Source organism: Schistocerca gregaria, chromosome X (assembly GCF_023897955.1).
Source record: "Schistocerca gregaria isolate iqSchGreg1 chromosome X, iqSchGreg1.2, whole genome shotgun sequence".
Taxonomy (NCBI): Eukaryota; Metazoa; Arthropoda; class Insecta; order Orthoptera; family Acrididae; genus Schistocerca; species Schistocerca gregaria.
In genome coordinates, this window is record NC_064931.1 from 290,525,767 (window position 1) to 290,541,667 (window position 15,901).

At 40.8% G+C, this 15,901-nt stretch overlaps 1 protein-coding gene across 1 annotated transcript in view; it reads right to left on the bottom strand.

The window, feature by feature from the left end:
- The window catches only part of LOC126299609 (sarcosine dehydrogenase, mitochondrial), a 274,922-nt gene that overhangs the window by 177,639 nt on the left and 81,382 nt on the right, over nucleotides 1–15,901 (bottom strand). The window contains exon 4 of the mRNA XM_049991642.1: nucleotides 1,903–2,156. Within this exon, the coding sequence (XP_049847599.1) occupies nucleotides 1,903–2,156 (254 nt within the window). The remainder of the gene's footprint in view (nucleotides 1–1,902; nucleotides 2,157–15,901) is intronic.

The following is a 15,901-nucleotide window of genomic DNA, read 5'->3' on the forward strand; positions in this document are numbered from 1 at the left end:
GGTAGATATGTGCACTGACCGTGACCTAGTCACTGGAGTTGCACTGTTTCCACATAGCAAACTACCATAAGATAACATGGGTCTCATCAAATCATTTTACTGAAAATCAGATATATCAGATACCTGTAAGCTGCAAGTTACAACCCTTTCTACTAAATGTCAGAAATAAGAGAGAAGCAGACATCAGAGCAGAGATGGCTGGGGTACACATAGAGAAAGCCAGATGGAGCATACATAAAGAAGGCAGCGGAATGAAATCTCAAAGGAACAAGGAGGAGAGGCAGGCCTAGAGGTACATGGAAAAGTATGGTGGAAGAGGAAGCAAGGAAAGTTAGCAAGACCTGGGTGGAACTGGGGGAAATGGTCAAAGACAGAGATGCATGGCAAGTTCTCCTGGATGCACTATGCCCCCATAGGGGTCAAAGGAATTAAGTCAGTAAGTCTGTTATACTGAGGGTCAGTAACCTCCTCATTACACAAGCAATCAAAACAAAATCTCTATTCTCTGCACAATACAACTGCCATATTCACAATTCAGAATGATGGCTGGCAACTCTCTAAAGCCAAAGATTTTTATATTGAAGTCATCAGAATGGTCTTCATTCAGTCTGTAGAAAATTCTCTAAGAGAGAAATCTAATGGAAATTTTCTATCACTCAATGAAAATAATTATATTTTTATTAGTTAAATATGATATAATGTATCACTATCATATTTTTCTTAAGGACAGCAAGAAAACTCCATTTTTATACAATGAGTTTTCTGGTTAATCTGCCCTGTGTCACTGACCTTAAATGTTGCCTATTGTTTTTATGCAGATCAAACTTTATGTTAGATCTTTTAAATAGCCAGCTTATATCATCCAATACTGGGCCATAGAAAAGAATAATTAGAAGCTTATTACTGTTTCCTTCAAGGCCACTCTTTCGTAGTTCCATTTCAGGGTGCACTGAGATCTGTAGATGAATTATTGTATGTTTGTCTTTCTTTATGCCATACCTTGTAGCTCAACTGGTATATCTTGTTCATACAGTTATACTATTGATGATATAAATAAAATAGAAAGAAATATTCCACATGGGAAAAGTATATTAAAAACAAAGATTCCATGACTTACCCAGCGGGAAAGTACTGGTAGATAGGCGCAATAAAAAAAAAAAAACACACAAACACACACACAAAATTTTGAGCTTTTGCAACCCATGTTTGCTTCATCAGGAAAGAGGAAAGGAGAGGGAAAGATGAAAGGATGTGGGTTTTAAGGGAGAGGGTAAGGAGTCATTCCAATCCTGGGAGCAGAAAGACTTACCTTAGGGAAAAAAAAGGACAAGTATGCACTCGCACACACACACATATCCATCCACACATATACAGACACATGCACACACACACATATCCATACACACATATACAGACACAGGCAGACACATATGTCTGCTTGTGTCTGTATATGTGTGGATGGATATGTGTGTGTGTGTGTGAGTGCATACCTGTCCTTTTTTCCCCCTAAGGTAAGTCTTTCCACTCCCAGGATTGGAATGACTCCTTACCCTCTCCCTTAAAACCCACATCCTTTCATCTTTTCTTCTCCTTCCGTCTTTCCTGACGAAGCAACCGTGGGTTGCGAAAGCTTGAAATTTTGTGTGTGTGTTTGTGTGTTTTTTTTATTGTGCCTATCTACCAGCACTTTCCTGCTAGTATAAGTCATGGAATCTTTGTTTTTAATACAGTTATAATATTGGATAGACTAGGAACATTTATATGTTTGTTTACAAATATGTGTGAGTACTTTATCTGCATGTGCCATATGGTTACAGACATTTCTTAGTTAATTCTGAAAAGATATTATAGTGACTTGAAATTTTTAAGGATGAAAAAAATAACAGTTTGAAAGATATTTACCTTGTTGTGAGCTATGTAAAGTCCACCATTATTTATCCAGCCAGGATTAAATCCAGTCTCTATTTCCAGTTTTGCAAGCAAATTTCGAGTTGCTGCCAAGAGCTGAATTTCAACATCATTAGGACGCAAGCTCCAAACAAGACCAGCTGAATGCCATGTTGTTCCAGAGGTGACTTTGGAGCGTTCTAATAGCACTGTGTCAACTCCCCGTTTTGCTAGCTGATAAAGTAGGTTGCATCCAGCAGAGCCTCCACCTGGTAATTAATGTGACTTATAACTTAAAGGTAATACAGTTTTAATTAAAAAGTATAGAGTAAGAAAGTAATAGGTTTTTTACAACCTGAAAAGATTATTTTGTAAAAAGCTGAAACATAAAACATAACACTCAATTCCTTACATAACACTCATGTCCGCAACCTGGCTACCACTAGCACGTTCGCTTATGAGTAACCTACTATTCCTCAGCTACTGTTGTGTATCTTTATATTTACATTTAACACAGTCTTTTAAATTTTGAATATGCAATTGCCTCTGGAAACTTAATAGTTCATTTTGCTATATTGACATTAATTTATTGGTATTCCTAGCATATAGTATAGATTTTAAGTTCTATTCACTTCTTTTTGGAAAAATATTAGTAAAGTACAGATTGCAGCCTAAAATGAGCATATATTTGTGTTATTCTACATTTACATATACATCTACAAAAACACTGTGCAAGCCACCATATGGTGCATGGCAGAGGGAACCTTGTAGCACTAGTAATCATTTTCTTTCCTATAACTCTCACAAAAGTGGGGGAGAAATAACAGTTTGTATTCCTCCACAGGAACCCTAATTTCTCTTATCTTGTCTTCATGGTCCTTATGTCTACGTTGGTGGCAGTAGAAATAGTCTGCAGTCTGCTTCAAATGCTGATTCTATTGAACACAGGAGAGACAGCACCAGTAGCGATTTCTAGTAAGATGAGCAAATGTAAAACATTGTCAGCCCACTTCCCCATTTGAATAATTTTTAGTTGAAAGCAAAAAAAGTAGGAAACCCACAAATAAACCAATGCGAGACATTATTTGGAGCAAGTGCTACATTAGAGATAACTAAGAGTAGAAGTAATAGTAAGCAAAACAAAGTCAGCTCATCGCATTTCAGAGGCTACATTATAATATTTAAATACTAACTAAAAATTATAAGACTTAGATATAATCCTACATTGTGACTTAAATGTTGATGTTATTTCTATAACACAGGAAAACAGCAAACAGAAACAGTATGTATCTCTGATTTTATCCTAGGCAGTTTGTAAGCCAGCTCCATCTGATTTCAGAAACTGCACTATAATGTTTAATCACAAGCAAAAGCATTACAACAGTTAGAAATAATACTGGCTTTTGACATAAATGCTGATGTTACCTCTATAACACATCAATGGGGCAGGAAAAAAAAAAAAAAAAAAAAAAAAGAAAAAAGAAAAAAAAAAAAAAAAAGTTAATACATCTGGTTTCATCCTAGACAGTTTGTAATGTTGATCTCGCAAGAAACTTAGAGGGATAACTACTTTTCAGAAGAGAATTAAGGTATAGGGCAATTCAGTCCAAACAAATTCCAAATTGATAAAGGAAAAAATCTTTGAAATGGCAAGTATTTGAGGGGTATTCAACAAGTAGGACAACACATTTTTTTCAGCCAATTATCATTGACAAAATGAGGAATTTGTTGAAGGATATTGTCGAATATTCCCACTTCAGGCTCTACAGTTTCATGAAGTTCCAATAGGTGGCAGCATTATACATAGCATTCAAAATGGCACCTGTAAAAAGGGTGCATTCCAAGAAGAGAGCTGTCACTGAGTTTCTTTTGGCAGGAAACCAGACCATCACAGATATTGATAGGCTCTTGTAGAATATCTACAGAGACCTGGCAGTGAATAAAAACATGGAAAAGGAACCCGTCATCAGCACAAACCTGTGCACTCTCCCACAGGCTGCAAACAACTGTGACTGCTGCAGTGTTGGAATGAGTGGACACTCCATTTGAGGTGATCATTGGCTCACAATCAAACATCTCAGGGCAGAACTGGATGTCTCTGTAGATTGTGTTGACACACTCATCCACCAGTTGGGGTACTCAAAGGTGTGGCCCACTGTTTTCCTTGCCACCTAACAGGAGACCATAAGGAACAACAAAGGACCATCTATGCAGAATCATGGATGTTTTATGAGGCTGATTGTGACAATTTTTTGTCAAACATCATCACAGGCAATGAAACATGGGTTCATCACTTTAAACCAGAAACAAAATGGTAGTCCACGGGGTGGCACCTCATTACTTTTCCTCCAAAGAATAAGTTCAAAGCCACACCCTCAGCTGGTAAAGTCATGGCAGTGGTCTTCTGAGACTCTGAAGGGGTTATTCTGTTTGATGTCTACCCTCATGTTGCAATGATCAAATCAAAACTGTGTTGTTCTACCCTCAGAAGACTGATGAAATGACATCAACATGTTTGTCACCACAAAAATGCAAATGAACTTCTCCTTCTGCATGGCAACACAAGGCCTCACACAGGTCTGGGCACTGAGAGGAGGTCACAAAACTTCATTGGACTATTCTCCCTCATTCACCCCACAGCCCGGATATTGCACTTTCTGACTTCCATATGTCTGGCCCAATGAAGATTTCCCCGCACAGGAAGCAGTACATGGATGATGGGAAGCTTACTTATATTCACCAATAGAGTGGTACCATATAAGCATACAGATCATCTCACTAAAGTGGCGCAAAGCCATCACATCAAACAGAGATTATGTTGAAAAACAGAGTTTTGTAGCCTAAAGAGTAGGGAATAATATGGTGTATTAGAATCCTGAGTAAAATCAAGCTGCTTGCAGATAAAAGCAATAACAGAGTGCAGCTCACAAGTGGTCAAACTCTACAGTGGTAAGTCCCTGTTAGCTGGCATTTTTTCCAAATTTCTTCCACACCATAACCTAAGTTTTGTTTCAGAAGTTAAATAATGGACCCATGTCTCATCTCCAGTGACAAGCTGGAGCAGGATTTTGTGCATGAACTGACCTCTCAATTATGTCCCATAAATGTTCTATGGGATTCATTTCAGGCATCTTGGTGGCAAAATCATTCATTCAACCTGTCCAGAATGCTCTTCCAACCAGTCATGAACAATTGTGGTCTGGTGACATGGCACATCATTGTTTGAGAACATAAAGTCCATGAATGGTTGTAAATGGTCTCCAACTGGCCAAACATAACCATTTCCAGTTAATGATTGGTTCAGTTGGACCAGAGGACCCAGTCCATTCCACGTAAGCCCTGCCCATACCATTATTTAGCCACCACCAGCTTGCACAGTGCATTGTTGACAACTTGGGTTCATGGCTTCTTTGGGTCTGTGCCACACTTGAACTCTACCATCAGCTCTTACCAACTGAAATCGGAACTCATCTGATCAGGCCACAGTTTTCCTGTGATTTCAGGTCCAACAGATAGGTTCATGAGCCCAGGAGGAGTGCTGGTGATGTCATGCTGCTAGCAAAGTCACTCACATTGGTTTTCTGCTGCCATAGCCCATCTACACCAAATTTCACTACACTGTCCAAGTAAATACATTTGTCTTTCCCACACTGATTTCTGCAATTATTTCAGGCAGTGTTGCTTGTCTGTTAATACTGAGAACTCTACTCAAATGTGGCTGCTCTAGATCATTAAATTAAGCCTGTTGGCCACTGCATTGTTTATAGTGAATGGTAATGCCAGAAATTTGGGATTCTTGACACTGTGGATCTCAGAATATTGAATTATCTAATGACTTTTGAAATGGAATGTCCCATGCATCTATCTCCAACTACCGTTACCCATGCAGAGACTGTTAATTCCTGAAATACAGCCATACTCACAACAGAAACCCTTTCACGTGAATCACCTGAGTAAAAATGACAGCTCTTCTAAATCACATTGTGTACATGATACTACCACTATCTGTATAAGTGCATATTGTTATCCCATGACTTTTGTGATCTTAGTATGTACACTGTCCAGTCTAATGAATGTGACAAGCAGTCAAAAGCCAGAATAACCAGCTTTTAGAGAACTAGGTGTACAAGAAGACAGTCAGTGAGGTTGTGGAACCATGCTGACTCCAGTGAAGAGGCCAATAGCACTAGGTTTCTCAGCTGAGGATCCACTGCTTGAACAGCCTGATAAAGGTTGTCCTGCAGGTTCTCGATAGGGTTTAAATCTGGGGAGTTTCATGGCCACAGGATTACGCTAAACACATCCTGGTGCTCTTTGAACCATACATGTACACTGTAAGCTGTGTACCACATTTCATTGCCATGCTGATAGATGCCATCATGCCAAGAAAAAATAAACCACATGTAGGGTGGCCATGATCCCAAAGGATAGATGCATACATGTTTTGATTCTCTGTGCCTTCCAGGATGATAAGATCACCCAGGGAATGCTACAAATGCTGATGGAGCATAAAACATGGTTCATCTGGATAGGCCACCTGTCACCACTCAGTGAACAACCAGCTGTGGTATTTGTGTGCAAATTCGAGCCTTCATCACTGACGAACAGCAGTCAGCATGATTGCATGAACTGGGCACCTGCTGTTGAGGCCCATACACACTAATGTTCACTGAACGGTCATTGAGGAAACATTGTTGGCAGTCCCTTGGTTCATCTCAGTGATCAGTTGCTCAACAGTTGCACACTTATTCACCTACCCACATCTCCACAGTTGTCATTCATCCTGCATCTATGGCCTGTGGTGCCCTGGTGCCAGTTTTAGATAGTGCCATTTTGCCATGCATGGTATACTTTAATTACTGCAGCAGGCAAACAGGTTACAAACTTTACCATTTTGGAAATGTTTCCACCCTTCACCTGAAAGAAAGGATCTTGGATGCTACATAAATCGCTCTGTTTATGCATTATGACAATGGCTTCACTGTTTTCTGCATCCCTGTGACACACTTTATGTACCCTCCACAACTAGTGTTGCCATCTGTGTGTGTGTGTTCAGGATATACTCCCAAACCCATTGATCAATTACAAAGAAATTTGTCAGACAAACAACAAACTTCATGAGCGCCAGTTTACAATCTCCTAGCTCCTACAGGGCAGAGGTAATGGGAAAGAACAGTTTTTCAGCTCCTAACATGTAGGCTGTCCTGCAAGACAGGCACATTGTGTGGGAGTAGTGTCAGTCTGTCTAAACAACCTCGTGTGTGTGTGTTCAGGATATACTCCTAAACCCATTGATCAATTACAAAGAAATTTGTCAGACAAACAGCAAACTTCATGAGCGCCAGTTTACAATCTCCTAGCTCCTACAGGGGCAGAGGTAATGGGAAAGAACAGTTTTTCAGCTCCTAACATGTAGGCTGTCCTGCAAGACAGGCACATTGTGTGGGAGTAGTGTCAGTCTGTCTAAACAACCTCATTTGCAGAGAAGCCTTCACGTCAGAGAAAAGTAACATTTTCCAGCGACCAGTGTGTAGGCTACCTGCAGCATGGGCATGTTGTGTGAGTAGTTTTGGCCTGCTTTATCAACTTTTTTTGCATGGGCCATGTAAGTGGATGGGCACAGCTGGGGAAAGGATGAGGTAGATAGAGAAGAGAATGGAAAGAGGAAGAGGGACAAGAAGTTATCGACAGGAAGGAATGGGGGGATGGAGAGGAGGGACAGAAAAAAATGGTAGGATGAGCGGGGGAAGATGTGGTCCCAAACCATGAGAATAAGTTGAAGTGACTCCTGTCTATAAGAAGGGTAAAAGAATGAACCCGAAAAATTACAGACCAACATTCTTAACATCAATTTGCTGTAGAATTCTTCAACATATTCTCAGTTTGAATACAATTAATTTCCTTCAGACCAAAAAGCTTATGTCCATGAATCAGCATCATCATGCATGCGAAACTCAGAGTACCCTTTTTTCATATGATGCATTGATAACTACTGATGAAGCACAACAGGCAGATTTCAAATTTCTAGATTTCTGAAAAGCATTTCACATGGTGCCCCATTGCTGACTATTAACAAGGGTACAAACATATGGATTAGGTTCCCAGATATGTGAGTGGCTCAGTGATGTCTTAAGTAACAGAGCCCAGTACGTCGCCACTGATGGCGAGTGCTCATCAGAGACAAGAGTACCATCAAGAGTGCCCCAGAGAAGTGTGATAGAACCATTATTTCCTATACACACAAATGGTCTGTTGGATAGAGTTGGCAGCAATCTGCAGTTGTTTGCTGTTGATGCTGTGGTCTATGGAAAGGCATCAAAGTTGAGCGACTGTAGGAGACAAGATGACTTAGACAAAATTTCTAGATAGTATGATGAATGGTAGTTACACTATGCAATCAAATGTATCCAGACACCCCAAATACATATGCTTTTCATATTAGATCATTGTGCTGCCACCTACTGCCAGGTACTCCATATCAGCGACCGCAGTAGTCATTAGACATCATGAGAGAGCAGGATGGGGTACTCCGCAGAACTCACAGATGTGGTCAGGTGACTGGATGTCACACGTCTGTATGCAAGATTTCCACACTCCTAAACATCCATAGGTCCACTGTTTGCAATGTGATAGTGAAGGGACACACAGCAGAAATATGTATAGGTCGACTTTGTCTGTTGACTGACAGAGACTGCCGACAGATGAAGAGGGTTGTAATGTGTAATAGGCAGGCAACTATCCAGACCATCACACAGGAATTCCAAACTGCATCAGGATCCACTGCAAGTGCTATGACAGTTACGCAGGAGGTGAGGAAACTTGGATTTCTTGGTCAAGCGGCTGCTCATAAGCCACACATCACACCGGTAAATGCCAAATGATGCTCACTTGGTGTTAGGAGCATAAACATTGGATGATTGAACAGTGGAAAAACGTTGTGTGGAGTGACAAATCATGGTACACAATGTGGCGATCCAATGGCAGTGAGTGGATGTGGCTAATGGCCAGCATGTGTAGTGCCAACAGCAAAATTTGGAGGCGGTGGTGTTATGGTGTGGTGGTGTTTTTCATGAAGGACCTTACACCCCTTGTTGTTTTGCATGGCACTACCACAGAACAAGCCTACATTGATATTTTAAGCACCTTCTTGTTTCCCACTGTTGAAGAGCAATTTGAGGATGGTGACTGCATCTTTCAACATGATCGAGCACCTGTTCATAATGCGCGGCCTATGGCAGAGTGGTTAGATGACAATAACATCCTGGTAATAGACTGGCCTGCACAGAGTCCTGGAGTCCTGACCTGAATCCTATAGAACACCTTTGGGATGTTTTGGATCACCTACTTCATGCCAGGCCTCAGCAGCCAACATTGATGCCTCTCTGCAGTGTAGCACTCAATGAAGAATGGGCTGCTATTCCCCAAGAAACCTTCCAGCACCTGATTGAATGTATGCCTGTGAGAGTGGAAGCCATCATCAAAGCTAACAGTGGGCCAACAGCATATTGAATTCCAGCATTACCAATGTAGGGAGACAAAAACTTGTAAGTCATTTTCATCCATGTGTCCGGATACTTTTGATCATATATTGTAGCTCTAAATCTAGAAAAAATGTAATTTAATGGAGATGAGTAGGATAAACAAACCCATAATGTTTGGATACAGACGTACCAGTTTTCTGCTTGATGCAGTCACATCATTTAAATATTTGAGTGTCACATTACAAACTGACAGAAAATGGAATGATCATGTGAGGATTGTAGTAGGAAAGGGGAATGGTCAACTTCAGTTTATAGGGAGCATTATAGGAAAATGTGGTTCATCTGTAAAGATGACAGCATATAGGATGCTAGTGTGAGCTATTCTTGAGTAGTACTTGAGTGTATGGGATCTGCAGGATGATTCTGCTCCACTCAACTTACATTTCACGTAAGGACCACACAGATACACTCCAGGAAATTGAAATAAGAACACCGTGAATTCATTGTCCCAGGAATGGGGAAACTTAATTGACACATTCCTGGGGTCAGATACATCACATGATCACACTGACAGAACCACAGGCACATAGACACAGGCAACAGAGCATGCACAATGTCGGCACTAGTACAGTGTATATCCACCTTTCGCAGCAATGCAGGCTGCTATTCTCCCATGGAGACGATCGTAGAGATGCTGGATGTAGTCCTGTGGAACGGCTTGCCATGCCATTTCCACCTGGCGCCTCAGTTGGACCAGCGTTCATGCTGGACGTGCAGACCGCGTGAGGTGACGCTTCATCCAATCCCAAACATGCTCAATGGGGGACAGATCCGGAGATCTTGCTGGCCAGGGTAGTTGACTTACACCTTCTACAGCACGTTGGGTGGCACGAGATACATGCGGACGTGCATTGTCCTGTTGGAACAGCAAGTTCCCTTGCCGGTCTAGGAATGGTAGAACGATGGGTTCGATGACGGTTTGGATGTACCGTGCACTATTCAGTGTCCCCTCGACGATCACCAGAGGTGTACGGCCAGTGTAGGAGATCGCTCGCCACTCCATGATGCCGGGTGTTGGCCCTGTGTGCCTCGGTCGTATGCAGTCCTGATTGTGGCGCTCACCTGCACGGCGCCAAACACGCATACGACCATCATTGGCATCAAGGCAGAAGCGACGACACGTCTCCATTCGTCCCTCCATTCATGCCTGTCGCGACACCACTGGAGGCAGGCTGCACGATGTTGGGGCGTGAGCGGAAGACGGCCTAACGGTGTGCGGGACCGTAGCCCAGCATCATGGAGACGGTTGCGAATGGTCCTCGCCGATACCCCAGGAGCAACAGTGTCCCTAATTTGCTGGGAAGTGGCGGTGCAGTCCCCTACGGCACTGCGTAGGATCCTACGGTCTTGGTGTGCATCCGTGCGTCGCTGCGGTCCGGTCCCAGGTCGACGGGCACGTGCACCTTCCGCCGACCACTGGCGACAACATCGATGTACTGTGGAAACCTCACTCCCCACGTGTTGAGCAATTCGGCGGTACGTCCACCTGGCCTCCCGCATGCCCACTATACGCCCTCGTTCAAAGTCCGTCAACTGCACGTCTACGCTGTCGCGGCATGCTACCAGTGTTAAAGACTGCGATGGAGCTCCGTATGCCATGGCAAACTGGCTGACACTGACGGCGGCGGTGCACAAATGCTGCGCAGCTAGCGCCATTCGACGGCCAACACCGCAGTTCCTGGTGTGTCCGCTGTGCCGTGCGTGTGATCATTGCTTGTACAGCCCTCTCGCAGTGTCCGGAGCAAGTATGGTGGGTCTGACACACCGGTGTCAATGTGTTCTTTTTTCCATTTCCAGGAGTGTATGTTACAAGAAATTAGGGCTCATGCAGAGGAATACAGACAGTCATTTTTCCATTACTCTATTTGTGAATGGTACAGGAAAGTAAGTGACTATCAGCAGCACAGAGTACTCTCTGCGGTTCACTGTATGGTTGCTTGCAGAGTATGTATGTAGATGTAAATGTAAAGGAAATGGTGCAGGAGGAAATGTATAGAGAGAGGTGGAGAGGAGAAGATGGACAGGGAGATGGGAGTTGAGGAGCTGGACCGGGAGAGAGGGATGATAAGGAAGTGGACGGAGATTGTGTGGAGGAGGTAATAGTCAGAGAAAGGGCGTGGAAGAGGTGAACAGACAGAGGGAATGAGGCAGAGATGCAGGAAGCAAGTGGACGATCAACAGAGGTAGTGGGCAGGTGGAGAAGGAAGAAAGGGAATAGGAGATGGACAGAGAGAAGGGGAGAAGGATACTGATGGAGGAAGGGGCAGGAGAGAAGGGGCTGAGGTGATGGCCAAAGAGTGGAGGAAGGAGGAAATGAAGAGACAAAGAGCATGGGAGAAAGAGATGAACAGATAGAGATGGGAGGAAGAGGTGGACACAGAGAGGTGGAGAGGGAGATGTGTTGAATATATGTGTCAAATGTGTACACAGGTGAAACTCTGGGGAAAGGCTGGTCTTAAATCTTTTAGAACTGACAATATCAAAATTATTTCTGGTTAGTTATACATCATTTTTTGAAATACACAATAGTGTAGTTGATTTACTCTATGTGACAAAGAGTTTCAGTTTAATTCCCACACTAAAAGATACCACCAAGATTCACTATGGACTGTAAAACTACATTACACCAATTTTTTTATTCAAGACGCATACTCTCCATACAATATCAAAGTAGTAAATACTGGCTACGGTGTTCATGAGTCTCTGTTGTTAGCAATGGAATTATCTTCAGATAAAAGGCTACTCTTCAAAACCAGTGAGCACAGGGACCTCAGTGATGGTAAATTAAGAAAGCATGCTGAAAAGTAAAGTCTCCAATTTCTTATGTGAAACCTCTTACAGGCTTTTACATAAAAGAAATGTTATTGCCGTCACTGTAGAACGTTGGATTTTGTTGACAGAGCCACAACCTCACCTCTGCTTGCACCACTTCATCATTATCAAAAGTGAAGTCCTCAAAGGTATTGTTTATATTTTCAGGGAAGATGAAAATTGGATGGGACCAGTTTGAAACAGCATGGAAGTTGAATGGTGACAGTTAACCCAAGGTGTTGGATTGTTGTGTAGATGCTACAGCACTCACATGTGGTCTGGCAATGTCATGCTGAAGGAGAAGGTGCTCAATATGTGGGCAAATTCTTTGAATTTGAAATTTCATTACAGCATGCTGTTTCTCACATGCCAAAATAGTTATGGTACACACCTCCATGTCACTTGCTACGATCTGGAGCCCTCTAGCAGCACAGGGTTGCAAATATGCAGACATGAAGAATAAAGGTGTAGAATTTTAATAATATCTGTTTTATTTAAAAAGCTTTAGGTGTTTTCACAATAAAAATTTTGAGACATTACTTCTTAGTGTGCCCTTACATAAACTTGTGCTACCTACTAAAACAGGAAACATGGAATGAGATGTTCAATGAAAGTGATGCAAAACAGAATTTTCAATAAATTTCATGGATCATGTAATTATAATTTTGATATAGCCTTCTTACTTAAGTAATCTAGATTGAAAGCAGTTGTAAACAAAAGTTGAATTACAGCTGTCATAAAACCCCCCTGTGCAAAGATAAGAGTTCTGCATTCATGTAAAAAAATGCAATCCTGTAATTATTAGAAGTGCAAAATTATATCAAAGAGTAGGCCTCTACAGAAAGATCTACCACAAAGTTATTAGAGATGCAAGAAAGAGGTAATGATGAATATATCTGCAAATAATAATAAAAAAAAGGACACAGGACACTTGGAATATCATCATATCTGAAACTGGCATAAAGCTAGTGTCAAAAAGCATTACCCTAAAACTTCAGAATATAAGTATGTGATACCAAATCAGTAGCTAACATTATTAAAGGGTTCATTAGAAAAAAGCAAATTATTTGATGCTAAATGACTTTCAAACTCTTAATATACAGCACACTGAAAGCTGAAATCCTCCCAGAGAGTCTATGTTCCTCAAACGGGTCACACGTGATGAGCTCATAATGGCAATGACTTCATACTCTCCATACAATATCAAAGTAGTAAATATGGGCTACAGTGTTCATGAGTCTCTGTTGTTAGCAATGGAATTATCTTCAGATAAAAGGCTACTCTTCAAAACCAGTGAGCACAGGGACCTCAGTGATGGTAAATTAAGAAAGCATGCTGAAAAGTAAAGTCTCCAATTTCTTAGGTGAAACCTCTTACAGGCTTTTACATAAAAGAAATGTTATTGCCGTCACTGTAGAATGTTGGATTTTGTTGACAGAGCCACAACCTCACCTCTGCTTGCACCACTTCATCATTATCAAAGGTGAAGTCCTCAAAGGTATTGTTTATATTTTCAGGGGAGATGAAAATTGGATGGGACCAGTTTGAAACAGCATGGAAGTTGACTGGTGACAGTTAACCCAAGGTGTTGGATTGTTGTGTAGATGCTACAGCACTCACATGTGGTCTGGCAATGTCATGCTGAAGGAGAAGGTGCTCAATATGTGGGCAAATTCTTTGAATTTGAAATTTCATTACAGCATGCTGTTTCTCACATGCCAAAATAGTTATGGTACACACCTCCATGTCACTTGCTACGATCTGGAGCCCTCTAGCAGCACAGGGTTGCAAATATGCAGACATGAAGAATAAAGGTGTAGAATTTTAATAATATCTGTTTTATTTAAAAAGCTTTAGGTGTTTTCACAATAAAAATTTTGAGACATTACTTCTTAGTGTGCCCTTACATAAACTTGTGCTACCTACTAGAACAGGAAACATGGAATGAGATGTTCAATGAAAGTGATGCATAACAGAATTTTCAATAAATTTCATGGATCATGTAATTATAATTTTGATATAGCCTTCTTACTTAAGTAATCTAGATTGAAAGCAGTTGTAAACAAAAGTTGAATTACAGCTGTCATAAAACCCCCCTGTGCAAAGATAAGAGTTCTGCATTCATGTAAAAAAATGCAATCCTGTAATTATTAGAAATGCAAAATTATATCAAAGAGTAGGCCTCTACAGAAAGATCTACCACAAAGTTATTAGAGATGCAAGAAAGAGATAATGATGAATATATCTGCAAATAATAATAAAAAAAAGGACACAGGACACTTGGAATATCATCATATCTGAAACTGGCATAAAGCTAGTGTCAAAAAGCATTACCCTAAAACTTCAGAATATAAGTATGTGATACCAAATCAGTAGCTAACATTATTAAAGGGTTCATTAGAAAAAAGCAAATTATTTGATGCTAAATGACTTTCAAACTCTTAATATACAGCACACTGAAAGCTGAAATCCTCCCAGAGAGTCTATGTTCCTCAAACGGGTCACACGTGATGAGCTCATAATGGCAATGACTTCATACTCTCCATACAATATCAAAGTAGTAAATATGGGCTACAGTGTTCATGAGTCTCTGTTGTTAGCAATGGAATTATCTTCAGATAAAAGGCTACTCTTCAAAACCAGTGAGCACAGGGACCTCAGTGATGGTAAATTAAGAAAGCATGCTGAAAAGTAAAGTCTCCAATTTCTTATGTGAAACCTCTTACAGGCTTTTACATAAAAGAAATGTTATTGCCGTCACTGTAGAATGTTGGATTTTGTTGACAGAGCCACAACCTCACCTCTGCTTGCACCACTTCATCATTATCAAAGGTGAAGTCCTCAAAGGTATTGTTTATATTTTCAGGGGAGATGAAAATTGGATGGGACCAGTTTGAAACAGCATGGAAGTTGACTGGTGACAGTTAACCCAAGGTGTTGGATTGTTGTGTAGATGCTACAGCACTCACATGTGGTCTGGCAATGTCATGCTGAAGGAGAAGGTGCTCAATATGTGGGCAAATTCTTTGAATTTGAAATTTCATTACAGCATGCTGTTTCTCACATGCCAAAATAGTTATGGTACACACCTCCATGTCACTTGCTACTATCTGGAGCCCTCTAGCAGCACAGGGTTGCAAATATGCAGACATGAAGAATAAAGGTGTAGAATTTTAATAATATCTGTTTTATTTAAAAAGCTTTAGGTGTTTTCACAATAAAAATTTTGAGACATTACTTCTTAGTGTGCCCTTACATAAACTTGTGCTACCTACTAAAACAGGAAACATGGAATGAGATGTTCAATGAAAGTGATGCAAAACAGAATTTTCAATAAATTTCATGGATCATGTAATTATAATTTTGATATAGCCTTCTTACTTAAGTAATCTAGATTGAAAGCAGTTGTAAACAAAAGTTGAATTACAGCTGTCATAAAACCCCCCTGTGCAAAGATAAGAGTTCTGCATTCATGTAAAAAAATGCAATCCTGTAATTATTAGAAATGCAAAATTATATCAAAGAGTAGGCCTCTACAGAAAGATCTACCACAAAGTTATTAGAGATGCAAGAAAGAGATAATGATGAATATATCTGCAAATAATAATAAAAAAAGGACACAGGACACTTGGAATATCATCATATCTGAAACTGGCATAAAG